This window comes from Tursiops truncatus, chromosome X, assembly GCF_011762595.2.
Source record: "Tursiops truncatus isolate mTurTru1 chromosome X, mTurTru1.mat.Y, whole genome shotgun sequence".
NCBI lineage: Eukaryota > Metazoa > Chordata > Mammalia > Artiodactyla > Delphinidae > Tursiops > Tursiops truncatus.
The window spans coordinates 97456704-97484691 of NC_047055.1; the positions used below are offsets into that span (position 1 = coordinate 97456704).

The following is a 27988-nucleotide window of genomic DNA, read 5'->3' on the forward strand; positions in this document are numbered from 1 at the left end:
ACCCTCTACCTTAAGATACTGGAAAAGGAAGAACAACCTAAGCTTTAAAAAAGTAGAATGAAAAAAATAATAAAGATTAAAGGAGAAATTAATGAAATAGAGAAGATAAAACAGTGGAGAAAAATCACTGAAACTATAAGATAGTTCTTTGTAAAGATAAACAAAATTGACAAACCTTTAGCTAAATGGATCAAAAAAGAAAATATTCAAATTATTAGAATCAGAAATAAAAGTGGGGGCATTAATTCTGTTTTACAGAAAAAAAAAATGGAATGTAAGACAATGCTATAAATAATTGTATGCCAAAAATTAGATAACTTAAATGACACAAACTAGGAATAGCTGGAAAGTTCCTCTGTCTCATAAAGGGCCTCTATGAAAAACCTACAGCTATCATGAGAATTTAAAGACTGGATTCTTTCTTCTTAAGCTCAGAAAGAAGACAAGGATGTCCCCTCTTATCACCTACATTTAACATACTGGGCATATTAACCAGATCAATTAGGCAAGGAAATTAAAAGAATTCATTTTAGAAGGGGAGATGTAAGACCATCTCTATATGCATATGACCTTATCTTGTATATAGAAAATCCTCAGGAATCCAGTAAAACATATTAGAATAAAAAATCAGGTCAACGAGGTCACATGATATAATTTCAATATATAAAAATCAACTGTATTTCTATACATCTGCAATGAATAATCCAAAAATGAAATTAAGAAAACAATTCCATTTACAATGTTATGAAAAGGAATTAAATACTTCGGATGATATTTAACAAAAGGAATACAAAATTTCCACTCTTAAAACTACAAAAAAACTAAGGAGTACCTAAAGAAATGGAAAGATATTGCATGGTCATGCATCAGAAGACAATATTAAGATGACAATCCTTCCCAAATTGATCTACAAATTCAATGCAATACCTATCAGAATGCCAGCAGCTTGTTTGTAGAAACTGACAAGCTGATTCTAAAATCCATATGGAAATGTGAGGATCCCACAACAGCCAAAACAATATGGTTCAAAAAGAACAATGCAGCAGGACTCAGTTGCTGATTTCAAAATTTACTACAAAGCAATAGTATTAAGAAAAGTGTGGTACTGGCATAAAGATAGACCTACAGATCTATGGGATAAAACAGAATTCAGGAATAAACAATGTATCTATAGCCAACTGATTTTCAACAAGGGTGCCAAGATCATTTAATGCCAAAAGAACAGTGTTTTCAACAAATGGTGACAAGCCCACTGGATAGCCACATGAAAAGAATGAAGTTAGACATTACATCAAATAATATACAAATATTAACAAAAGTAGATCAAAGAACTAAATCAGGAACTAAAGCTGTAAAATTCTTAGAAGCAACAGAGGACTAAATCTTCATGACCTCAAATTTGGCAGTGGATTCTTAGATATGACATCAAAAGCAAGAACAATAGGAACAACTAAACAAGATAAACTGGACTTCATCAAAATTAAAAACTTTGTGCTTCAGCGAATACTATCAAGAGAATGAAAAGACAACCAAAAGAATGGGATAAAATATTTGAAAATCATACATCTGATAAGGTATTGTATCTAGAATACATAGAACATTTACAACTCAATAATAAAACGGCAACTCAAAGATAGGCAAAGGATCTCCCTAGACATTTATACAAATAAAATATATAAGTGGCTAATAAGCACATGGAAAGATGGTCAACATCATTAGACACCAAGGAAATGCAAATCAAAATCACATGAGATATCATTTCCACCCACAAGGACTGCAACAATAAAAAAGTCAGACGATAGCAAGTGTTACTGTTGATGTGGAGATATTTGAACCCTCATACACTGCTGGTGTAATGTAAAAATGGAACTGCCACTTTGGAAAACAGTCTGGCAGTTCCTCAGATGTTTAAACATAGAGTTACCATATGATTCAACAATTCCACTCCCAGCTATGGATGTGTGCATGTGTGTATGTGTGTGTGTATGTGTGTGTGTATATGTATATGTATATGTATTACACCCAAGAGAAATGAAAACATTTGCACACAAAAACGTGTACACTAATGTTTATGGCAACATTATTCATGGTAGCTAAAAGGCAGAAACAACCCAAATGCCCATCAAATGACGAATGGATAAACAAAATATGGTATAGTCATACAATGAAATATTGTTTGGCCATTAAAAGGAATGAAGTTCTGATACATGATAAAACATGGATGAACTATAGAAACATTATGCTAAGTGAAAGAAGCCAGTCACAAAAATACCTCATATTATATGATGCCGATTATATGAAATCTCCAGAATACCAAATCTATATATAGATAAAGTAAATTAACGATTGCTTAGGGCTAGCGGGATAAGAGGTTGATAGCTAAAGGTTACTGTGTTTCTTTTTTTTTTTTTTGTGGTACACGGGCCTCTCACTGTTGTGGCCTCTCCTGTTGCAGAGCACAGGCTCCGGACGCGCAGGCTCAGCGGCCATGGCTCACGGGCCCAGCCGCTCCGCGGCATGTGGGATCTTCCCGGACCGGGGCACGAACCCGTGTCCCCTGCATCGGCAGGTGGACTCTCAACCACTGCGCCACCAGGGAAGCCCTACTGTGTTTCTTTTTGAGGTCACATAAATGTTCTAAAATTGAATGTGGCAATGGTAACATGTATCTATGAATATACTAAAAACCACTGAATTATATACTTTAAGTTGGTAAATTGCACAGTACGTGAATGGTATCTCAATAAAGCTGCTAGAAATGGAATACCTAAATAAATAGGAGAATAAAGTTTTGAGAATGAATATAGGTGAATATCCTCTTAGTTTTCACTTGATGTAAATTCAAGTGACAGGTATTAACTTATATGACTATACTTGCAAGTATTCTCAGAAGCTAGACTATAACAGAACCTATTATATTCATAATTAAATATAAATTTAAAGACCAATAACAGAGCTGTGTGTCCCTTGCCTTTCTTGAGAGATTTCGATGTAGTATATGGATTACAAATTTCCTTCCAAAATCTATTCCCATTCTTTTATACACTGTAATCGAACTTGATGGCTTACGATTGTGGTGATCCTCTTTGGAAAATGCAGAGGATTTGAATTATATTTCTAAGTGAATTAAAGTAATTTTATTTCAAAAAGCCTTTGCAAATTTGAAAACAGTTTTTGCCAAAACCAAATGTAATATAATAATAATACAAGTTTAACTCAAGATATGTTGATGAAAATTAATTAAAGCACACTTTTGAAATTAGGTGACCACTGGCAATGCTGACAATATAGTAGATTGTTTCAATTAAGTTTAATCACTAAAACTAACATTTTAAATGATACTCTGTTAAATGAAATTTATTTTTTATTCTATTTGAAATACATCTGCGGTTATTTGATATAATGCAGATGTAGGGTTTATTTTTCAAAGAATACTTAATAAATTTTAAGCAGGAATTTAGGTTCATTCCATTGCAACAATTTTACAGTCTTTTTCATACTGAAGGATAATTTAGGCATTACAATAATGCATTTAATCTTTGTAAAATGGGTAGAACTACCTATAGTGTTAGTTATTACTAGCAAATGTTTACTACATGTTTATGATCACTTTACATGATCATTGTCATGGAAGGATTTAGTGGATATTTGTCACCTATTTGACTGCTAATTATTAGTAAATATTAGAAAATTAGGAAAACTGGAATTAGATGGGGGGAAGGAAAGAAGGAAAACACTGTTCCTACAATATGCATTTCCAGTATGTCTGCCATGTATCCCTTGGGAGAGAAGAAGAAACTGGGTCAATAGCACAAAGTGCTAGAAACTGAAGTGATAATCTTTAGTAATGAGGGTTTGAGCTCTGTTTAAGGTGATCAGCAAAATCAGCCCAGAGCATTTTGTCTGAGTGCCCTTGAACAGAGTTTTCATGGGTGGCACAGAACACACAGGACCTTTGACATTGGGGAGCTGACTCAGATAAGTGCTCCTGGATCCACTGGAGTTTTCTTGCTTACCTATATCTATTTAAGGTCCATGGAACTCTTCCTGTTCATAAATTTCAACACCCCCAGAACCACAAGTAGATGAGATTTTAAGTCAATATCTACAACCAGGGAAAAGTCCAGATTTTCTGCAGCCTGAGGCTTTCACAATTTAGGGGGCCTTCTTCAAGAGAAAGAATGTAAAATTACAAATATAAAAGTAGGTATAGGGTCTAGAAAGGGGGGTTGAAAAAGTGAAGACTCATAAAGTTTATGTTCCTTTAGAATCAGAGTAAGTCTGTACCTAAAATCACTAAATATTTCAGTAATATTTCACAGTCAGATTTAATCATTCTTGTGCCTAGGGGTGAAGTGTAAAAAGGGTGATGGGATTAGAATATTATTAATAGCCAACATTTATTAGGTATACCATAAGGCATTTAAATTCTTGACATGTTATCTCCTTAAATTTGCACCAAAGAGAGAAGAGAGAGATGTGATTATTTTCTCATTTTGTGAAGTGATGATGAACACCTGAATCATAACAGTGGGAGTAGAGAAAAAGAAAAGGAAATAAACTACAGAAAATTTAGGACTACAAGATGAATTTTAGGTATGGGCTCAGAAGAAAAAAGCTTCAAGTAGCGTACCCAGATTTCTAATATAAGAGACAGGTCAAGTCCCACCATCTGAAATTATAAAGATTATGTAGTGAGAAACAAATAAATGGAGAATAATAATGCATTCATTTTGAGTTAGAGGGATACATCTCTATATCTTTCTATCTGTCTATCTATCTATCTATCTACTTGTATATCTATTTGCATATATATCTAGGTAGGCATGACTAGTCTGCCTCTGAATATATAAGTTGGAAACAGAAGGAAAAGGTTAGGAATAGAAATAAATACTGGTGATGTAAATGGTAGTTGTAACTATGGGAGTGTACAAAATCCCTCAGGGGATGGGTAAAAAGTAATAATAGCCCCATTAGGGCAAGAAGAACCTTGAAGACTCCCATATTGATGGGATAAATGGAAGAACTCACAAAGAGACTAAGAAGAAATCTTGTCAAGGGGATGGAGAAGAAATGCAGGAAACAAGGATAAAGCCTTGATATCAAATGCCTAGAATTCTAAGAGTAGATGCTTAATCATCCAGGTTAAATGCTATAGAGGTCCAGTAAGATGTAGACGGAGAATGGTCCACTGAAAGCAACTAGCTGTTTTGCTACAGTGGTAGCACAAGCCAGATTTGAGAAGTTGAGAAAGTTATGCATGAATAGAAACTGCAAATGCAGATTCCTCTACTGAGAAATATGTTTGCCAAGGGAAAGGTAGGAGTTTCTTTAGCTTTTGAAGTTTGACAACACTTGGGAGCCAAAAGTGAAGGAACTATTCTCAGAGAAGACAAAGCTATGATAAATGATGGAGAAGAGCCCCAAAACAGGTTCTGAGATAAGATAAAAGATACACGTTGGAAGGCTGATAGAGTAGATTCCTGTTATTCAGAGAATGGGGTGAAAGCAATAAGGGGGATAAGGAAGAGTATATGTTCATGAAACCCCTATTCCTCCATGAGAGAACAGATGCAGTCATTGTCCAGTGGAGGCTGGAGATGGGGAAAAGACTGGAGTGAAGAGGATGTTTGAAAAGACTAATAACACTTTGGAAAGATTGCTGTGAGAAATGCAAGAGTACACAAATTAGCAAATAGAAGTTAATGCCTAAATAGGGTCTGAGACAGAAATATCTATCAGGAGAATTAAATGAATAAATGTACACAGGATTTCCCTGGTGGCGCAGTGGTTAGGAATCCGCCTGCCACTGCAGGGGACACGGGTTCGAGCCCTGGTCCAGGAAGATCCCATGTGCTGCAGAGCAACTAAGCCCATGCGCCACAACTACTGAGCCTATGCTCTAGAGCCTGCGAGCCACAAGTACTGAGCCCACGTGCCGCAACTACTGAAGCCTGCACACCCAGAGTCCATGCTCCGCAACAAGAGAAGCCACTGCAGTGAGAAGCCCACACACCGCAAACGAAGAGTAGCCCCCACCGCTTGCCACAACTAGAGAAAGCCCATGCACAGCAACGAAGACCCAATGCAGCCAAATATAAATAAATAAATAAATTTAAATAAATAAATAAATTGGAGAAAAAAAAAGAAAATGTACACAAACCAACCCTTGCAGTGCTTTGTGTATTGTCGGTGTTCAACAAACGTTAGACCCACCCCAGTCCACTATCATGAAGGACTCATAGGATCTCTGAGATCCGTGAAGCGGGACAAGCGATGTCTCCTTTCTATGGGAAACTGTTGTCATATATGTATATCTGTCACATCTACAGAGATGGATGCACCTACTACGTGCACATGCACTTTCTTTACAGCTTCATTTCCTTCTGATGAAAGCATTATAATTAAATGGTAGAGTGGAAAAAAATATTTTTCTAAATGATGGGGCTGAAATAAATACAGATTTAAGTAGATTATTTTTTTATAATTTTGGTAATAGCTATGTAAGCAGAATTGTGGAATTTTATTTACGAATTTCAAAAAGGTATAGACTGATAGGCAACATTAATATGAGGGGGCCGAAGACAGCCATTTTTTAATATATCAAAACTAGTTCTTTTTAATGAGTTTAGAACTTCAAGAGATTATATGACTCTACTTCCACCCCTTTCCTGAAATTAGCAGGAAGGCTGCGCTACCTCTACTCCTCCACATAAACACTTGTCATTTCTTTCTTTCTCTAAGCCACCCATAAAAAAAAAATTGCTTTTACATTACTATACTTATTGCTAGGAATTTGCTGGTTTGTTCTCTTCAAATTAGTTTATACCATAAAAATAAGTTTTTTAAACCCTTAAATCTAATATTCTTTGCTTCAAATTCTAATAGGTTATTTATTAAAGTAAAAATGCTTACATTTTTTTCCTTTTCATTAATCAAGTCCACTGCTTCACAATAGAATGTACACTGCTAAGGGTATGTATTTTATATGACCTGCTACTATCCTGAGTTAGAATATTCTGTTTATGTAAACTTACTTTATTTAAATGTATGCTGAAGGAAATGAAAACAGAAACTTGGGCTCAAAAGTTCCTCTATAAACTCAACTGCACAGACAATTAAGTTAGACATGAACCATGATTGGCTAATTACGTTGTAAAAGTTTTATGATAATCCTTTAAAATTGTTTGCAGTTCTATTTTTTCTTAATTTTCACAATAATTTTCTCACCAAAATGGATAGTTAACAGTTGATATGAAAGACACATATTAGTCTTATTAAAATATCTGAGTGAAAGACTTTCAAATATAAATCACTTCATACTTATTTATAATTAAACAGCATCTTAATATGCCACAGTCTTCATTTGTAAGACTATACTGTGAGTTTCATGGCAAGCCTACGCTATGTATCCTTAGTTATTTGTTTTCTCAAAATGAAAATTCTTTTAAATTTGAATTACCCTCTATAATCAACTGTATTAATGTTAGTTTTATTTGTAAACATACTCTATATAGGTGCCTCTCTATCAATACTTATCCCATTGTATTACAAGAGCTACTTATCTATTAGTCCTTCAAAGGGATGAATACAGCAATTTTCATCATTTTGCCCAAAAGAATCAATGCAGAACAGTGTTGCTGAATGAACAGCTGAATAAATGAATGGCCTGAATGGACAATCCTAGCCAGTTTATAGTGCACACAGCTTTATTCAGTTATCTCAAAAGGGATTAAAATGTTATGAAAATAAATTCTTCATTTAAAAATTTAATAGCACACAGAAAAGCTGGAGGTAATAAAGATTAAAAAAAAAAGACAACAACTTAACCTGAAAGGTCTCAAACTGACAGCTGGTCAGTCAAACATGACCTCACACTTGTTTGTCTAGCTCAGGATTTTATTTTTATTTTTATTTTTGGAATTTGAATGTCTAGACAGGGCATTTACTCTTCAGTTTGTCATAGGCCCCATCATCCCTACTGCCATAGACCAGACCCAATTCATAAATCCTTGTTACCTGCTTGGCCATTTGGCATTTGAATCTGGGTTCTCAGATCTCCTAGGAAGGCAAAGTGAACAGATTACCCTGTACCTTATTATTTGCAATCACCTTTTCAGATTTAGAAAAACTTTATAGTTAACACAAAGCCATAGGAAGATAACAAATAAAAAGCCCTAGTAAAGAAATTATATTCCTACTATTATCCACCAACTAGGAAAAAAGTGAACGAAAAATGTAAATTACTTTTGAATACTTTAGCCTACCAAAGTTGAATCAAGAACAAATAGATCATTTGAACAGACTGATCACTAAAAGTGAAATAGAATCTATAATTTAAAAACTCCCTACAAACAAAAGTCTAGGACCAGATGGCTTCACAGGCAAATTATATCAAACACACAAATAACTTATACCAATCCTTCTCAAACTCTTCCGAAAAACTGAAGAGGAGGAAACACTCCCAAAGACATTCTATGAAACCACCATCACCCTGATACCAAAACCAGTCAAAGACACCACCAAAAAAGAAAATTACAGGCCAATACCTTTGGTGAATATAGATGTGAAAATTCTCAACAAAATGTTAGCAAACCAAATCCAACAAGACATAAAAAAGATCATACACCATGACCAAATGGGATTCATCCCAAGTTCACAAGGATGGTTCAACATTATGCAAATCAATCAATGTAATACATCACATTAACGAAAGAAAAAGACAAAAACCACATGATCCTCTCAACAGGTGTGGAAAAAGCATTTGACAAAATTCAACATCCATTCATGATAAAAACTCTTACCAAAGTATAGAGGGAACATATCTCAATATAATAAAAGCTATTTATGACAAACCCACAGCCAATATAATACACAATGGTGAAAAGCTGAAAGCCTTCTTGCTAAAATCTGGAACAAGAAAGGATGCCCACTCTCACCTCTTCTATTCACACAGTATTGGAAGCCACAGCAATCAGAAAAGAAAAAAAAATGAAAGGTATCCAAATTGGAAGGGAAAAGGTAAAACTGTCATTATATACAGATGATATGATACTATATAGAGAAAACCCTGAAGATCCCACACAAAAAAACTACTAGAACTGATAAACAAATTCAGCAAGGCAGCAGGATACAAGATTAACATACAGAAATTGGTTGCATTGTTGGTGTAAACCAACAATGAAATATCAGAAAGGGAATGTAAAAAAAACAATACCTTTTAAAATTGCACCCCCCAAAATAAAATACTTAGGAATAAACCTGACCAAGGAGGTGAAAGACTTATATGCTGAGAACTGTAAAACATTAATAAAGGAAATTGAAGACAACTCAAAAAAATGGAAAGGTATCCCATGCTCTTGGATTGGAAGAATTAATATTGTAAAAATGGACATACTGTCCAAAGCAATCTACAGATTTTATGCAATCCCTATCAAATTACCCATGACATTTTTCACAGAACTAGAACAAATAATCCTAAAACTCATATGGAACCATAAGTGACCCAGGATCACCAAAGCAATCATGAAGAAAAAGAACAAAGCAGGAGGCATAACCCTCCTGGACTTCAGACAATACTACAAAGCTACAGTAATCAAAACAGCATGGTATTGGCACAAAAACAGACATACAGACCAATGGAACAGAATAGAGAACCCAGAAATAAACCCACACACCTACAGTCAATTAATCTTCGACAAAGTAGGCAAAAATATACAATGGAGAAAAGACAGTCTTTTCAGCAAGTGCTGTTGGGAAAGTTGGAGAGCCACATGTAAATCAATGAAGTTAGAACACACCTTCTCACCATACATGAAAATACTCAAAATTGTTTAAAGACCTAAATATAAGACATGACACCATAAAACTCCTAGAAGAGAACATAGGCAAAACATTCTGTGACATAAATCATACCAATGTTTTCTTAGGTCAGTCTCCCAAGGCAATAGAAATAAAAACAAAAATAAACAAATGGGACCTAATCAAACTTACAAGCTTTTCCACATCAAAGGAAACCATAAGCAAAATGAAAAGACAATCTACAGAATGGGAGAAAATATCTGCAAATGATGTGACTGACAAGGGCTTAATATCCAAAATATACAAATAGCACACACAACTCAACAACAAAAAAACAAACAACCCTACCCAAAAATGGGCAGAAGACCTGAATAGACATTTCTCCAAAGAAGACATACAGATGGCCCACAGGCACATGAAAAGATGCTCAACATCGCTAATTATTAGAGAAATGCAAAACAAAACTACAATGAGGTACCACCTCATACCAGTCAGAATGCTCATCATTAAAAAGTCTACAAATAACAAATGCTGGAGAGGATGTGGACCAAAGGGAACACTCTTACACTGTTGGTGGGAATGTAAGTTGGTGCAGCCACTGTGGAAAACATTATGGAGGTTCCTCAGAAAACTAAAAATAGAATTACCATATGATCCAGTGATCCCACTCCTGGGCATATATCCAGACAAAAGTATAATTCAAAAAGATACATGCACCCAATGTTCATAGCAGCATTATTCACAATAGCCAAGACATGGAAACAACCTAAATGTCCATTGACAGATGAATGGATAAAGATGTGCAACATATATACAATGGAATACTGCTCAGCCATAAAAAAGAATGAAATAATGCCATTTGCAGCAACATGGATGCAATTAGAGATTATCATACGAAGTGAAGTAAGTCAGAAAGAGAAAGACAAATACCATACGATATCACTTATTTGCGGAATCTAAAATATGACAGAAATGAACCTATCTATGAAACAGAAACAGAATCACAGACATAGAGAACAGACTGGTGGTTGCCAACAGGGAGGCGGATGGAGGAGAAATGGAATGGGAGGTTGGGGTCAGCAGACGTAAGCTTTTATATATAGAATGGATAAACAACATGGTCCTACTGTATAGCACAGAGAACTATATTCAATATCCTATGAAAAACCATAATGGAAAAGAATATAAAAGAATATTAAAAAACATACACATACACACAATCACGTTGCTGTATAGCAGTAAGTAACACAAATACACAGAATAAAGGAGACCAAAAGTAGGTACTCAACTAAAAAAGGCCCTTGTCCAGATGAAAGATAAATTGCTCATAAATGGCTTTTTTCTCCTCTGATATGTTCTTGCCATCAATATCCCTCCTATCCTTTAGGGCCAGCCTAAGTCTCAACTCCAGCACAACTTTGTAACCAAGTTCCCTGTGAAAGCAAGAGCTCACCTTCTTCAAAGAGCACTTATTGTCTTAATCAGATAACCACTCTTTACCAAAGACAGGTTGGCAAATTTCAGTAAATTTCAGTACCAGTATTTGGCACCCAAATTCAGTATGTAATTTAAATTACTATGATGTAGTACATTGGTTATTTATAATGTAAAGTACCATTCAACAATTGGTATTTATGTAGCTGGACTATCTCTTCAATTATATTACGAACATCCTATTAGTTAACATAATCTCTTCTTTGTATTTTAGTATTGCAGGTACCTGAGACAGTGCTAGATATTGCAGTGTACACATTATTGGTTACCTGTTTTTTCTGCAGATTTAGTTCCTTGATATTGAATCAATTTAGCTTGAGTTTCCGGAATCCAAGGAATGCAGATTGTCTTAGGGATATCAAAATGTTCTGGAAGGCTCAGCTCTGTTTTGTATAAAATGGACTTTGGCTTCTTCAACTTTGAGATATTAAAGAGCATACAAATCTGCAAATAAATAGAAACTAAAATTGGAATGTAATCCTCTTACCCGTTGCCTCCAAAATAAACAAACAAAAAAGACAGCATTATGTACTTAGACTCCATATTTGGGTGAAAAAAATCCCTCAAGGGATTGAATTTGTTCATTTCTTTAGACATACTATTGTTTACTTGGTAGAGGACAACACTAACATGTTTCATAGACTCAAAAGAGTCATCCTTTATTGAGAGATGCTCAATGTCACCTGCTCTAATCCTTTCAGTGATGAGGAATTCATTGTCTCAGGAAGAAGTCATTCCACTAGTGAACAGTACTGAGAAAGCACTTCCCTCTGTGAGTTGAACCTGGTGTTCCTTAACATCTTCCCATCAGCTCTAGTTCTTATCAGCAGTACAGTTAGTCCCCTCTCTTTTGCTAATAACAATTTTGGGGAAAAAAATATGCATCTATAAAACTAGGTCCTATCCCTCCACAAACCTCCAAACATCCCTTTCAAATAGGTCTGATATTTTTAGTCCATTCAATCTTTACTTATATGATGTGGTTTACAACTTACCCCCATGCATATGCTTCTCTAGACACAATCTAGTTCAACACTGTCATTCCTAAAATGGGACCCTGAAGATAAACCCAGCTCCCTAAGTATGAACTAAGCAATGCAGAGCATAGAAGTAGGCAATCGTTTAGTTTTATCTGGACCTTCTACTGCTAAACACGTAGTAGAGCCTAAGGGTTAGACCAAGTCTTCTTGAAGCCAGACTGCCTGAATTTATACCCCAATTTTAAACAAGCCTGGCCAGGTTATTAACCAAAGCCACAAAGTCTTCATTTGGGAAACACAGGCAATAATAGTACACATTGCCTATCCCTGGTATATTTAAAGTATAAACAAATGCCAGGTCCTTGGAGCATATTTTAAGAATTCAATAAATGTTGGCTGTCATTATCATTACCATTGTTGTCCTTGTCATCAACATGATTGTAACCATGATATCATTACTCAGCAAAAATAAGTTTTAGTTCCTTTGGCAATTATCCCATTCACTAGTTCATTATCTATAAAATCCACAAGTTTTTTTTTTTCCTCACAAAGCCACATTTTCCACCTACTTTATTTTGGCAATTAAAATCATGTAAATGCAGAAAGGTAAATTAATTCATTTACCACTGTTTTGGCTTGGTTTACTTTTCTAGTTATCATGAAAAAATTATCTATTCATATAAGCAACTAGTTCTTTATCCCAAAGTGGATCATCTGCCTTCTATATCTGCAAGTCATTCAAAATAATATGTATGGGGCTTCCCTGGTGGCGCAGTGGTTAAAAATCCGCCTGCCAATGCAGGGGACACGGGTTCGAGCCCTGGTCGGGGAAGATCCCACATGCTGCGGAGCAACTAAGCCCATGGGCTACAACTACTGAGCCTGCGCTCTAGAGCCCACGAGCTACAAGTACTGAAGCCCGCGCGCCTAGAGCCTGTGCTCCGCAACAAGGGAAGCCACCGCAATGAGAAGCCCACGCAGTGCAACGAAGACCCAAGGCAGTCAAAAATAAATAAATAAATTTTAAAATATATATATATGTACGGATACACACTCTCTTCTTGATCAAACTCTAGTCAGGCTCCTCCAAGCCATCTTCTCAACCAGGCCTCAACTTTAGCCTATAAAAAATGCAGATTCTCAGCACAAATGATTTTGTCCACCCTTTTCCCTCACACACACACACTAAGAGACTTGAACAAGCACTAACAACGTTTCTAACAGCTCAAGGCCATATCCCTAGGACGACTCCAGTCCCCCTTAAGGTCCCTATCTGGGAAAGTTCAATGCTGCAAGGATAATTTACTGTTTGTTCCAGTCAAAATCTGGTGATAGGCAGATAGGCTCCTGAACCCCTCCTAGAGCAGTTACTTTAGAAAGCTTGCAATTATAACTCCCTTCTGTCTCCTTTTGAGATGTAAATCTACCACCCACAACTGTCTTCTTCTCAAGGACCTCGGAGTCCTCCGTTTGAAATGCAAAAATTCAAGGAGATAATGCTCCCAGCCAGGTAGGTACTTAGTTCTAACTTGCATCACTACCTCCCTCCTGTCACAAAGATTCCAGAAGTTTGTTTCTCTTTATAAGCATCAATTAACAAGTCCAGATTGCTGTGACCAACTCCCTCCTGCTTCTTGTAAACTTCACTTTGCTGACACTTCTCAGGCCCCAGCTTATTCTCTCTCCTGAGTTCAGCTCATACTGGATCCTCCTCCCTGATGCAACAGTTACTGAATAAAGTCTATGCTTGTTTTAACTAGTGTCTGGCTTTGTTTATCTTTGACAGTATCGACAGGTACTTATTTCACGATTTGAAGTGCACTTAAATTATACAAATACAAAAACCTTTTCTCTACTCTACTGAATCCTCACCAAGGGTATCTTTTAGATTTCCTTTTTAAAAATGTCAAATTTCAAAATTTCAATGAGTTTCCTCACCATTTATCCCAGAGTACAAAGCATGGCTTTTAAAACATAAAATTGAGGAAGTTAATAGAAAACATAAGGAAACTCCCTTGCAAGCTCTGAATCTTCCTACTACCAATGAGTGTATCACTAGAGTTAGTTTATTAATGGCCAGGAGAATATGAATTCAATACATGAGCGCTAAGTGTAAAGTACCAGATATTCATGCTCCTGACAAAAGATCCTGTCTCTCAGAGTATATAAAGTAGATACATCATAATGCTATTACCTTACAAATATTTCAACAATTCAAATTGCACATGGCTGTATAATAAAAAATTAGACATGTCACTTTTCTTTGGTGGAAAAGTAATTACATTTATTCAATTAGATTTTGCTCTAAACAGATTTATTTCGAGGATAATTTTAGATTTTATTTGTTATATGGTTATTTTATGCTATAACAGAGAATTCTAGACTTTCATTTATTCCATTATACAATTTCATGGCAGTAAACTAAGAAATGAACATATGATCTGGAGGCTATGCAGGGCAAGGAAAAGAGTAATGGACTCTGGGAGGTAAAAACCTAGGCCCATTTCTAATCTGTCACAAATCAGTGGTGTCACCTTGGGCTACTATCTTACTATTTTGGGGTCTTGGTTAATAGGTCTGTAAAAGTAAGATGTTGTACTATGTGTCTCTGAGTGTTCAGCATTATTTATTTTCCAGCTTTAAAATACAATAATGTCTCTACCCTGATCTAGGCTGTAATCTCTGCCCTGTCAGTGAGGGCAACTTAGGTCTTTTTATGCCTCAGTCATTCCACTTGTTTTGTATTACAAGTGTAATCCTATCTTCTCTCCACTTCTCCATGGGGTCATGGAAATAATTTGAAAAGTGTACATAAAAGTATTTGGGGGAAAAAAGGTGTCAAATACTATACAAGGAGAGAGAACTTTTAAAATCAATTCTGTTTACTGTTCTGCTGTATTAGCATTATTATATTTCAACAGTGCAGTGATAATTGCACTTGAAAAGAAAACTCTATGACTACATGTATATCAACAGAATAAGATGTGCCTATACGTTCTGATTTGGTGTAGCTGATTTTCTTAGACTGGCATATTCAACACTTCTGTAGTTATTTTTTGCATTTAGAGAGTTTTTGCCAAAATAAAAAAAAATTCATGATATTTGTAGACTTCAAAGAAAACTGTAATCTTCAAGTGAAAAAAAACTTCTCATTTTAAATTTACAGACTGCTTAAAACATTTAAATTTTAAAGAAGTCAAGATTTAATCATAAATAATAATAATTATTACTATTTCCACCAACAATTTTGGAGAAGTGGAGACATACATATACCCATCCTGCAAAGGTGGGAGGGAAATAAGGATAAGTAAACAGCAAGATGACTTTGTGAAAAATCAGGCTATGAGGCAACCTGGACTGACATCAGCCTATACAACAAAGACTACAGGTTTAAAGTACCATTTGTTTGTCAGGTACATGTTCAATCCAATTAAACAATGACAGCACTTCTCATGCACAAGACACTGAGGGATAGACAAGAAAACACATGACAAAAGTTTTTAGATTTCTAGGAATTCACAATCTGATGGGGAAAATAGGTAAATAAAAAAAAATCATATACAAAACATAATTTGATAAATGCAATAAGAAACAAAAAGTGTGCTGGGTTCCAGGGAGAAAGATAGAAACTATATACATGCATAAATAATAGAAAAGGGATCCACAGACAAAATCCATCTCCCTCAAGCATTTTTTCATTTACATAAAATTTTCGACAAGAGGTACGAATGAAGACAATTTAAAAGAAAAGAGGGAGAGAAAGAGAGAGAGAGCACTATAATAGGCATGAATTTTGAAAAAAGCCACCTATTGAACATTTTTATTGTAATAGTGCACTGCAAGTTGAACACAAACCTTCCCAAATGCACTGCTCTATAGCAGAAGTAAGCATTTTGGTATGAGCTGAAGAGAGAGCCATTGGCTTCTTAGATGCACAGTGTGTACAGGTCAGTCTGGAGGATATCAGAGCCTTGGGCCTTGATATTTTTGACCTTATCAGAACATAAAAATCCAGGTCATCCATAAAATAACAGCACAAATTGTTAGAAATTGGTGCTTAGACTATATTCATTCTAGCATTCTGACAAATAAAAAAATAAATCACCCCTACAATGCCAAGGGTTTTGTTGTAACCTATGTAAATCAAGACTAACATTAAACGAGCAGGATTCTAAAAATTACTGTTTATTCCTTCAGTGAACAAAGATTTAGTGACTACCTTTGGTACAGTGCACACTTTTCTAGGCACTGGTGATATGAGAGTTAACTAAACAAATATCTTCTCACAAATTCCCTTGCTGGAGATAAAGAGTAAACACATAAATATACTACTCTCAGATGGTAAATGCTACTGACAAAGAAAACTGAAAGAAGTTTAGGGTTTGGAAAGTGGCTGGCGGAAGTAAGGGATTCTTTTAAAAATGCAAGCTGGTAAAGCAGAAGCTTAGCAGTAGCATTCCAGCAGACCTGAAGTAACTGAGGGACGCAGCCTCTCACGCCCAGAGAAAAGCAACAAAGGACAGACGTGCACAGGCCGCAGGGAGCAGGCCTTCTTCGGGCACTGGAAGAACAGCAAGAAGGCCTGTACCCAGGGAGGGACAGGAGTGAATGGGCTCCAGTGGAGATGCTGAGGTCAGGAAAGGGGATGGGCCTGACCAGGAGGGTCATGAAGACCACCGTAAAGATGTTGGTTTTCATTCTGACGCAAGCTAGAAAAGCCAGGGGAGCGAAGGAGCAAAGTGTGCAGGTTACCATTTTAGAAGAATCGCTTTCGTGGCTCTGTGGCGACTTGACTGTACCTTATTTCAATTATAAGATAGAGTTCAAGCTGTAATACAGTAGAGTCTACAGTAACAGTAACAACAACAACAACAATGCCATACATCTAGAGAGCACTAATTATATACTAGGTACTACGCTAAGCATTTTATATAATTATCTCACTTAGTTTCCATTAATGACCATTATCTCCTTATTACAAATGTAAAAATCAAGGCTGGAGGAGTTTTAAGTTACCAGCTCACAGTCACACAGCTGGACAGTGTTAGAGTCTGGATTCTCAGCCTGGTAATCTGACCCCAGAAATGATCCTCTCTGGATGAACAACAGAATATCCTGGACAACTTGTAGAATATGTCCCCACTCACCCCCTTCCAGAGACTGATACTGAATTGTTCTGGTGGGGCCTGAGCACTGGGATCAGTTCTCCAGGGCATCCCAATGTAGAGGCAGAATTGAGAATTACTGTGAAATATCAACCATACTGTAATGCCTAAAATTACCTAGCAGAACAATTTGTTTCAGATTTATTATTTAATGAGGTAAAAAAGAAAAAAGCTACTGAGCTGTCCTTCTGAGGAAAAGCAGCTTTCATCATTTTTATATGTAAAAACATTGTTATGATCTCTGTACATTTTTAAAGAGAGACTAATTTCAGCACATCCTCTGTCCTCCATTCCCACCTTGATCTTGGTCAGCCCCAGGAGGGTGATGGCCAAGCGGATGCTACTGCTCTCCAGAGTGCCCGTGATCAACCTTCTCTCATACTCTATCTTCGACATCTGCTGCTGTGCTGCAAAAGCCAAGGCCTTCTCCTTGGCTTCATTAGTCAGTGGCAATTTAAGGTCCACATCCAGGATTTGACGGAGCTTACATTTCAAATACAGAACTGGATCTTCCTTATTAAGCACTAGGGGAAGCAAAAATTATTCATGATTGCAATGATCAGTTACACCCTTAACGTTGTTATCCAGGATGGACTTGGGAGGTCTGAAATATAACACTGCAGTTATGGCCTTTATTAACCAGAGTAGAAAGAAATAGGCAACACATCTCTAGTAGTCCTAATTCAGTAATTCAAGAGTAAGTCTTCAGGAATTAAAGATATTTTTCTCTACAAAGAGTTCTAGTCAAGTGGTTCTTTCGTAGAAACATCATCAACTTGCTAAAAAATTCAGTGGCCATTGTGCTCCTACCAGTGGTTAGAAGGTAGGAGGAACAGAAAGAAATGTAAAGAAAGACACCTCTCAAGGACGGGCAAAAATTGCCATTTTCTTTCAGTAATAACCTTACACTTTAAACTAGGACATTGGGTAGAAGTACAGGTTATATTATAGCATATAGAATTTGACATTGTAGTTATTTCCAAGTTACTTGGAAAATGGAAAATTTTGCTGAGTAAATATTTTGAATGCCAAATTATAATATTTACCTGAAGACTAAAAGAAATAAAGATTTAAAAAAGAATCACCATCGACATTTTCTTAATTGTTAAAATGGTACTCTATTCCATGTATGCTGACATAATAAAGTTAAAAGGGAGCCTTCAGAAATGTAATCATATATTGGCAAAATGTGCTGTGAGGGTGCTTAGGTGACTATATGAGGAATGGTACCATCCTTCAACATTAGAAATGAAATAAAATGCACAGATACTCTACCTTCTTCTGGAGAACTGCTATGGTCAAGCGGAGTTGAAGAATCCATTGGAAAGAATCTGGAAGGCAAGGGGATCATACCTCTTCCTTCCAAAGCATATATTAATTCTCCAATCTAAAACACAACCACACAGTAATATTAAATTTTAAAAGTTCAGAAAAATATTACGATAAATCTTTCACCTATGAGAAAAATCTTTGTACTATAAAAACATGTATTGTGCATTACTAAGCAACACAGGCCCTAAATGGGTGGAGAAAGGTAAGGATGAAATACAGCCCTACCATAGTATGAGGGAAACTTTGCACGCAACTAGAACAGAGATGGATTGAGAAGGTCTCAGGGCGGCACTGACAGCAGTTGATCGTTATAGGTACAAATATCCTTGGAAGACTGTTAGCTTAAAACAAATGAATTCAAGCAAATGAGAAAAAATTTTCCTTCATTTTGTGATTTATTGTTGGAAGGGAGTGACATCATTTTTGCAGGGTGTCTGAGTCCCTAAGAGTCTATATTTTAAAGTGGGGGGTTTCAAAATGTGCATGTGAGGGTCTGAAGATCTTTTAGAATAAGTGATTAGGCAAGAAGTACAAAAGACTAAACAGCATGAAACTAAAAGTGGGAACAATGCAAGGGCAACAACATGATATAGGGAAAGACCAACAGAGGTGGACAAGCCTGGTTTTAATTCTGGCGCTGGCACTTACTACCTACTAATAAGCCTCAGGCAAGTTTACTGAATCTCTGAGTTCCAGTTTCTTCCTCTATAAAATGGGATGAACAACACTTTTATGTTAGGAACCCAGAGAGTAAATGAAAAATGAGAGGGAGAAAGTCTCAAAAGACACATCATACAATCACAATGGATAAATATCATCTAGATCTTGATTCTTCAGTGCAGCAGACTATGCTATCCCAAAACATGACTGTAGGAGTTCAGGATGTGCCACAACAAAATATGCTGCTTTGGTATATTGATTCTTTTGAGCTGTAGGCACCTGAAAAACAGGGAGAGCTTTCTATGAACTTCCCTTATCTGCCTAAGACAGATACTCCAAAAGGAACTCGATTGTTGTAAATCCCCTCCCTGAGAGTTTCATCAACTAGGGAGTATTGACGCTTGTCACACGAAGAGACTAGAAGTTGACACCACAACCAAGCGTTGTCACAAACTATCATATCTTTCATCTACTCTAAGGGCCTATTCATTTTTCCTAAAAATCATTTACTCTCCTCTAAGTGGCTGACATCCCTCCCTCCCCTTTCCTTATTAAGATGGTATTTAAGCCTGAATTCTAAGCCACCTCAAGGAATTAACTCCTTTTTCCTTGGGTATCTCCCATGTATATATGAGGTATACATGTTAATACACTTCTGTTTTTCTCTTGTTAATCTGTCTTTTATTACAGGGGTCTTAGTCAAGAAGAACTCAGAGGAGTAGAGGGAAGATTATTTTTCCTCCCCTGTATTTCAAACAAAGAAACTTAAAATGAAATGATAAAAACAAACAAACATAACAACAATAATGAGACAATCAGGGAAATATGAAGAATGCCTTGATTTTTGATGCTATTTAAAAAAATACGATATTTTTAGTAGTAATGGTATCATGGTTATGTCAAAAAAATAAAACAAAACAAAAAACAAACCCAGAGTCTTTTTGTTGTAGAGACACTTCCTGAATTATTTGTGGACAAAATGATGTGATGACTGAGATTTGCTTCATGAAACTTGCTTGGCAATGCACTGTTGAAACTGAGCAAAGGATACAGGGGGTGATATACTACAGTTTTATTTCTACAATTCTGTGTATTTTATATGTTCCATAATACAGTCTTTTCTTTGTTTCTTTTTCTTTTTTTAAATTGAGGTATATTTGCTTTACAATATTAATATAAGTTTCAGGTGTACAACACAGTGATTCACAATTTTTAAAGGTTATACTCCATTTATAATTATTATAAAATATTGGCTCTAGTCCTTGTGTAGTACAATATATCCTTGTAGTTTATTTATTTTATACATAGTAGTTTGTGCCTCTTAATTGCCTACCCCTATATTGCCCCTTCCCCTTCTCTCTTCCCACTGGTAACCACTAGTTTGCTCTTTGTATCTGTAAGTCTGTTTCTTTTTGTTATATTCATTCATTTGTTGTATTTTTTAGATTCCACATACAAGTGATATCATACAGTATTTATCTTTCTCTGTCTGAAAGCCTTTTTTTTAATGCTGATATTTTAAGAAGTAGAATGATAGTAAAGATGTGGTGAGGACTACAGGAGGTCATGCAACAACTGTTGCCATTTCACTTGTTATCTAAGATATTACAATTTTTTGGTATATTTTTATCATGTGATTAGTTTACTTTTATATCATTTACATATACGTTGCTTGTTCAAACACAACTTTAGAATAATCTCTAACCCTTTGCCTGGCACGTACCAGGCACTTAAGAGATCCATTTAAATGGAGTGAGAGCAGGCTTCCCAAATTTCACGTGCATGTCAATCACCTGAGGGTTTAAAATAAAAATTAAGTTAAGAAAAAAACAAAAAAAAGATCTAGGGTGGAGCCAAGACTTGAGAGGATGAGTGAAAACATGGACTGACAAATTTAGGTTTAAGCCACACAATGGATAATCTTGTACCAGAATGGGCTTGTGACAGGCATGCAACTAACTACCAGGCAAGCAAAAGGAAACCTAACTTCGAAGCTGGGATTGTAACTAGTTTGAACTGTTGCACAGTCTTAAAATAATCTCAACTGTATGTTTGAGAGACTATTCCAAAGATATCTTTGAACAAGCAATACACACATAAATGATATAAAAGTAAACTGATCACATAATAAAAATATACCAAAATGTTATAAATATCTTTGATAACAAGTGAAGTAAAAATCTGGAAACAATATAAGAATGAACAATTTCTGATTGTGAGGACAATTTATTTACAGCTTCATTATCCCTCCCCAAATGAGATTTGTTTATAATAAAATTAATTTTGTCTTCTACTTTCACGATAATGTTCAATACAATTTTATTAATTACAATCCACAATTATCTTTAGTTCCTGCTGAAAAATGGAATATGGAAAACTTTGAATGTTTTAAATTGCTTAGCATTTAAATCTGTGCACTCCTAGTAATAAATAGTATGTTATATATAATTTTCATGGAGTAATTTTTACTAAACAGCCATGTACTTTTCAAACATAAATGCAAGCTAGCAATCTGAAATGTGTTTACTGTGTATGTGTGTGTTTTACTACATACAACTGAATGATCGATACTAACGTTATAAAATTTTCAGATCCCGCAAGCTGCACAGTGCGGCCAAAAAAATTTTTTCTCAATGATAATTGGAGTGCAAATGTATCAGTTCACCAGAGACTGGAGAAAACAATATGTTAATATTTTACTTTTAATATTTTTCTCATGTTTATTTTTATCTAAAAATCAGTTGTTTTACCCAAAGTGTAGTTGACAGAAGACATTTTCACATGTTGAGGTATGGGGAAATCATTCTGGCTTATATATGATTTGGCTCAAACTTTATGCTAACTAGAATAGCCTGTCTTATGGCCTGTGAAACACAAATTTTACATCTGCCTTAACCACTGAAGAAAAGAATAAAAATCATTGGAGTAATTGTGGTTCAGGCATTCAAAATGGATGCGGGTGGCTATTGCAGATGTAGTTTCAGACACATTCCTGCATCACTGAGAAACTGACCTTTCTGAACTGTTTCAAACTTAAGGACACCGCTAGCCATTCTCAAAACAATACCTGCTAGCAGCTGCCAGATGCAACCTTATGATCTCAAGGTCTCCTCTTGTAACTGTGAAAACACTTCAGAGTCCAAACCAATCCTTGCTTAACAAGATCCTTACTTCTTGCCAGCTCCAATCCTAATTCTTGACAATCAACTTATGTAACTTTTTGATTTTTGCCTATATTAGCCTCCCACATTTTGTAGTATGGGAGAACACAATTCAAGTGCCTCTCGAATCTGTGTCCCAGGCCACAGTCCCCAGTTTAGCTCAAATAAAACTCTTTTCCTTTCCTATTATAGATTGTTAATTGATGATTTGTGTTGACATAGTCTTCGTAAGAAATTAGACTTGGTGAGTATAGAATTATAATAATTGCTTTTTTTTTTTTTTTTTTTTTTTTGCGGTACACGGGCCTAACACTGTTGTGGCCTCTCCCGTTGCAGAGCACAGGCTCTGGACGCGCAGGCTCAGCGGCCATGGCTCAGTGGCCCAGTCATTCCGCAGCATGGGGATCTTCCTGGACAGGGGCACGAACCCACGTCCCCTGCATTGGCAGGCAGATTCTCAACCACTGCGACACCAGGGAAGCCCATAATTGCATTTTTTTAAATGTGTACCTGAATGAAACCAGATCTATATAGCTTGTCTACTCCATAAAACTGAATACCAATTCACAGGATTTAATACAAAAGGAGTAAACTGTTATTTTCCAGAATATTTTTCTAAAATGTAAATTATAAACAGCTTCCTAGCCATTGATTAGCCACTTGAAATGTCAGTTACTAAGACTCTGTTCAATTCAGCTCTACATCTTAAACAGACAATATGTTATCATTTCTCAAAACAGTATGTCTAACTTGTTCACTTTCAAAGTTCTTTTTTATTAAAAAGAAACAATTTAATTGAATATAATGCCTGTTCCAGCAAATTATTTAGGGAAGTCATTTGTAGTATCACTTAATTATTTCCCTCCACTTTTCTTGAAAGAAAATCAGACCAGGAAAGAATACAAATGCAATAAAGAACTCTTTTAAAGTGGAGATGCACTTTTCATTTCAAGTCTAGAGGCAGAGACAAGGATACTGACAGTATGCGTCAGTACCTATTATCTGATGCATAATAGGTACTTGTCAATGTGAGCTATTCTAAGAGTCACCTATTAAATTTCCTTTCTGCTCTTAATTTCATATTTTACAGTCGGCAGGTTTACTTGAATTTATATTTTCCAGAAAGATGCCAATGCCCATTGTCAACTGTAAGAAAGCCTCACAAAAGATATTTTGTTCTTCCTGTGTATCTAGTTAAATGCAGTCCTCAAACAATAAAGTTCATGCAACTTTAACACCCCACTTACACCAATGGACAGATCATCCAAAATGAAAATAAATAAGGAAACACAAGCTTTAAGTGATACATTAACCAAGCAGGACTTAATTGATATTTATAGTACATTCCATCCAAAAACAACAGAATACGCATTTTTCTCTAGTGCTCATGGAACATTCTCCAGGATAGATCATATCTTGGGTCACAAATCAAGCCTTGGTAAATTTAAAAAATCGAAATAGTATCAAGTATCTTTTCCGACCACAATGCTATGAGACTAGATATCAATTACAGGAAAAGATCTGTAAAAAATACAAACACAGGGAGGCTAAACAATACACAACTTAATAACGAAGTGATCACTGAAGAAATCGAAGAGGAAATTAAAAAGTACCTAGAAACAAATGACAATGGAGACACAATGACCCAAAATCTATGGGATGCAGCAAAAGCAGTTCTAAGAGGGAAGTTTATAGCAATACAATCCTACCTTAAGAAACAGGAAACATCTCGAATAAACAACCTAACCTTGCACCTAAAGCAATTAGAGAAAGAAGAACAAAAAAACCCCAAAGCCAGCAGAAGGAAAGAAATCATAAAGATCAGATCAGAAATAAATGAAAAGAAATGAAGGAAACGATAGCAAACATCAATAAAACTAAAAGTTGGTTCCTTGAGAAGATAAACAAAATTGATAAACCATTAGTCAGACTCATCAGCAGAAAAAGAGAGTAGACTCAAATCAATAGAATTAGAAATGAAAAAGGAGAAGTAACAACCGACACTGCAAAAATACAAGAGACCATGAGAGATTGCTACAAGCAACTCTATGCCAATAAGATGGACAACCTGGAAGAAATGGACAAATTCTTAGAAATGCACAACCTGCCAAGACTGAATCAGGAAGAAATAGAAAATATGAACAGACCAATCACAAGCACTGAAATTAAAACTGTGATTAAAAATCTTTCAACAAACCAAAGCCCAGGATCAGATGGCTTCACAGGTGAATTGTATCAAACATTTGGAGAAGAGCTAACAGCTATCCTTCTCAAACTCTTCCAAAATATAGCGGAGGGAGGAACACTCCCAAACTCATTCTACGAGGCCACCATCACCCTGATACCAAAACCAGACAAGGATGTCACAAAGAAAGAAAACTACAGGCCAATATCACTGACGAACATAGATGCAAAAATCCTCAACAAAATACTAGCAAACAGAATCCAACAGCACATTAAACGGATCATACACCATGACCAAGTGGGGTTTATTCCAGGCATGCAAGGATTCTTCAATATATGCAAATCAGGGCTTAACTGGTAGCGCAGTGGTTGAGAGTCCGCCTGTTGATGCAGGGGACATGGGGTCGTGGCCCAGTCCGGGAAGATCCCACATGCCGCGGAGCGGCTGGGCCCGTGAGCCATGGCCGCTGAGCCTGCACATCCGGAGCCTGCGCTCTGCAACAGGAGAGGCCACAACAGTGAGAGGCCCCGCGTACCGCAAAAAAAAAAAAAAAAAAAAAAACGCAAATCAATAAACGTGATACACCGTATTAACAAACTGAAGGAGAAAAACCATATGATCATCTCAATAGATGCAGAGAAAGCTTTCGACAAAATTCAACACCCATTTATGATAAAAACCCTGCAGAAAATAGGCATAGAGGGAACTTTCCTCAACATAATAAAGGCCATATATGACAAACCCACAACCAACATCGTCCTCAATGGTGAAAAACTGAAAGCATTTCTCCACTAAGATCAGGAACAAGACAAGGTTGCCCACTCTCACCACTCTTATTCAACACAGTTTTGGAAGTTTTAGCCACAGCAATCAGAGAAGAATAGGAAATAAAAGGACTCCAAATCGGAAAAGAAGAAGTAAAGCTGTCCCTGTTGGCAGATGACATGATACTATACATAGAGAATCCTAAAGATGCTACCAGAAAACTGCTACAGCTAATCAATGAATTTGGTAAAGTGAAAGGATACAAAATTAATGCACAGAAATCTCTGGCATTCCTATACACTAATGATGAAAAATCTGAAAGTGAAATCAAGAAAACACTCCCATTTACCATTGCAACAAAAAGAATAAAATATCTAGGAATAAAGCTACCTAAGGACACAAAAGACCTGTATGCAAAAAATTATAAGACACTGATGAAAGAAATTAAAGATGATACAAATAGATGGAGAGATATACCATGTTCTTGGATTGGAAGAATCAACATTGTGAAAATGACTCTACTATCCAAAGCAATCTACAGATTCAATGCAATTGCTAGCAAACTACCACTGGCATTTTTCACAGAACTAGAACAAAAAATTTCCCAATTTGTATGGAAACACAAAAGACCCCAAATAGCCAAAGCAATCTTGAGAACGAAAAATGGAGCTGGAGGAATCAGGCTCCCTGACTTCAGACTATACTACAAGGCTACAGTAATCAAGACAGTATGGTACTGGCACAAAAACAGAAAGATAGATCAATGGAACAGGATAGAAAGCCCAGAGATAAACCCACGCACATATGGTCACCTTATCTTTGATAAAGGAGGCAGGAATGTACAGTGGAGAAAGGACAGCCTCTTCAATAAGCGGTGCTGGGAAAACTGGACAGGTACATGTGAAAGTATGAGATTAGATCACTCCCTAACACCAAACACAAAAATAAGCTCAAAATGGATTAAAGACCTAAATGTAAGGCCAGAAACTATCAAACTCTTAGAGGAAAACATAGGCAGGACACTCTATGACATAAATCACAGCCGGATCCTTTTTGACCCACCTCCTAGAGAAATGGAAATAAAAACAAAAATAAACAAATGGGATCTAATGAAACTTCAAGGCTTTTGCACAGCAAAGGAAACCATAAATAAGACCAAAAGACAACCCTCAGAATGGGAGAAAATATTTGCAAATGAAGCAACTGACAAAGGATTATCTCCAAAATTAATAAGCACCTCATGCAGCTTAATACCAAAAAGCAAACGACCCACTCCAAAAATGGGCAGAAGACCTAAACAGACATTTCTCCAAAGAAGATATACAGACGGCCAACAAACACATGAAAGAATGCTCAACATCACTAATCATTAGAGAAATGCAAATCAAAACTACAATGAGATATCATCTCACACCAGTCAGAATGGCCATCATCAAAAAATCTAGAAACAATAAATGCTGGAGAGGGTGTGGAGAAAAGGGAACACTCTTGCACTGTTGGTGATACAGCCACCGTGGAGAACAGTATGGAGGTTCCTTAAAAATCTACAAATAGAACTACCATATGACCCAGCAATCCCACTACTGGGCATATACCCTGAGAAAACCATAATTCAAAAAGAGTCATGTACCAAAATGTTCATTGCAGCTCTATTTGCAGTAGCCAGGAGATGGAAACAACCTAAGTGTTCATCATTGGATGAATGGATAAAGAAGATGTGGCACATATATACAATGGAATATTACTCAGCCAGAAAAAGAAACGAAATTGAGCTATTTGTAATGAGGTGGATAGACCTAGAGTCTGTCATACAGAGCGAAGTAAGTCAGAAAGAGAGGGACAAATACCGTATGCTAACACATATGTATGGAATTTAAGAAAAAAAATGTCATGAAGAACCTAGGGGTAAGACAGGAATAAAGACACAGACCTACTAGAGAATGGACTTGAGGATATGGGGAGGGGGAAGGGTAAGCTGTGACAAAGCGAGAGAGAGGCATGGACATATATACACTACCAAACGTAAGGTAGATAGCTAGTGGGAAGCAGCCTCATAGCACAGGGAGATCAGCTTGGTGCTTTGTGATCGCCTGGAGGGGTGGGATAGGGAGGTTGGGAGGGAGGGAGTTGCAAGAGGGAAGAGATATGGGAACATATGTATATATATAACTGATTCATTTTGTTGTAAAGCAGAAACTAACACACCATTGTAAAGCAATTATACTCCAATAAAGATGTTAAAAAAAAAATACTACTTTTCATAGAATGATGGAGGTTGAAGATTCAGTGAGGGTGAGAAGAAGGCATATGAAAAGATTTATATGCCTGCACTAAAAATTTCAACTTTTTAAACATAGTTTTAACACAGTGTTAATTGCATGCCCGAGAGATTATTCCACAGACATTTTGAGGAGGCAACATATATTTAAATGGCATAAAATATGA

General features: G+C 36.2%; 1 protein-coding gene across 1 annotated transcript in view; it reads right to left on the reverse strand.

Annotated features, from left to right (window-relative positions):
- The window catches only part of CFAP47 (cilia and flagella associated protein 47), a 516906-nt gene that overhangs the window by 171469 nt on the left and 317449 nt on the right, over positions 1 to 27988 (reverse strand). Inside the window, 3 exon segments of the mRNA XM_073798895.1 lie at positions 11565 to 11739; positions 17738 to 17964; positions 18716 to 18827. Coding sequence (XP_073654996.1) covers positions 11565 to 11739; positions 17738 to 17964; positions 18716 to 18827 — 514 coding nt within the window.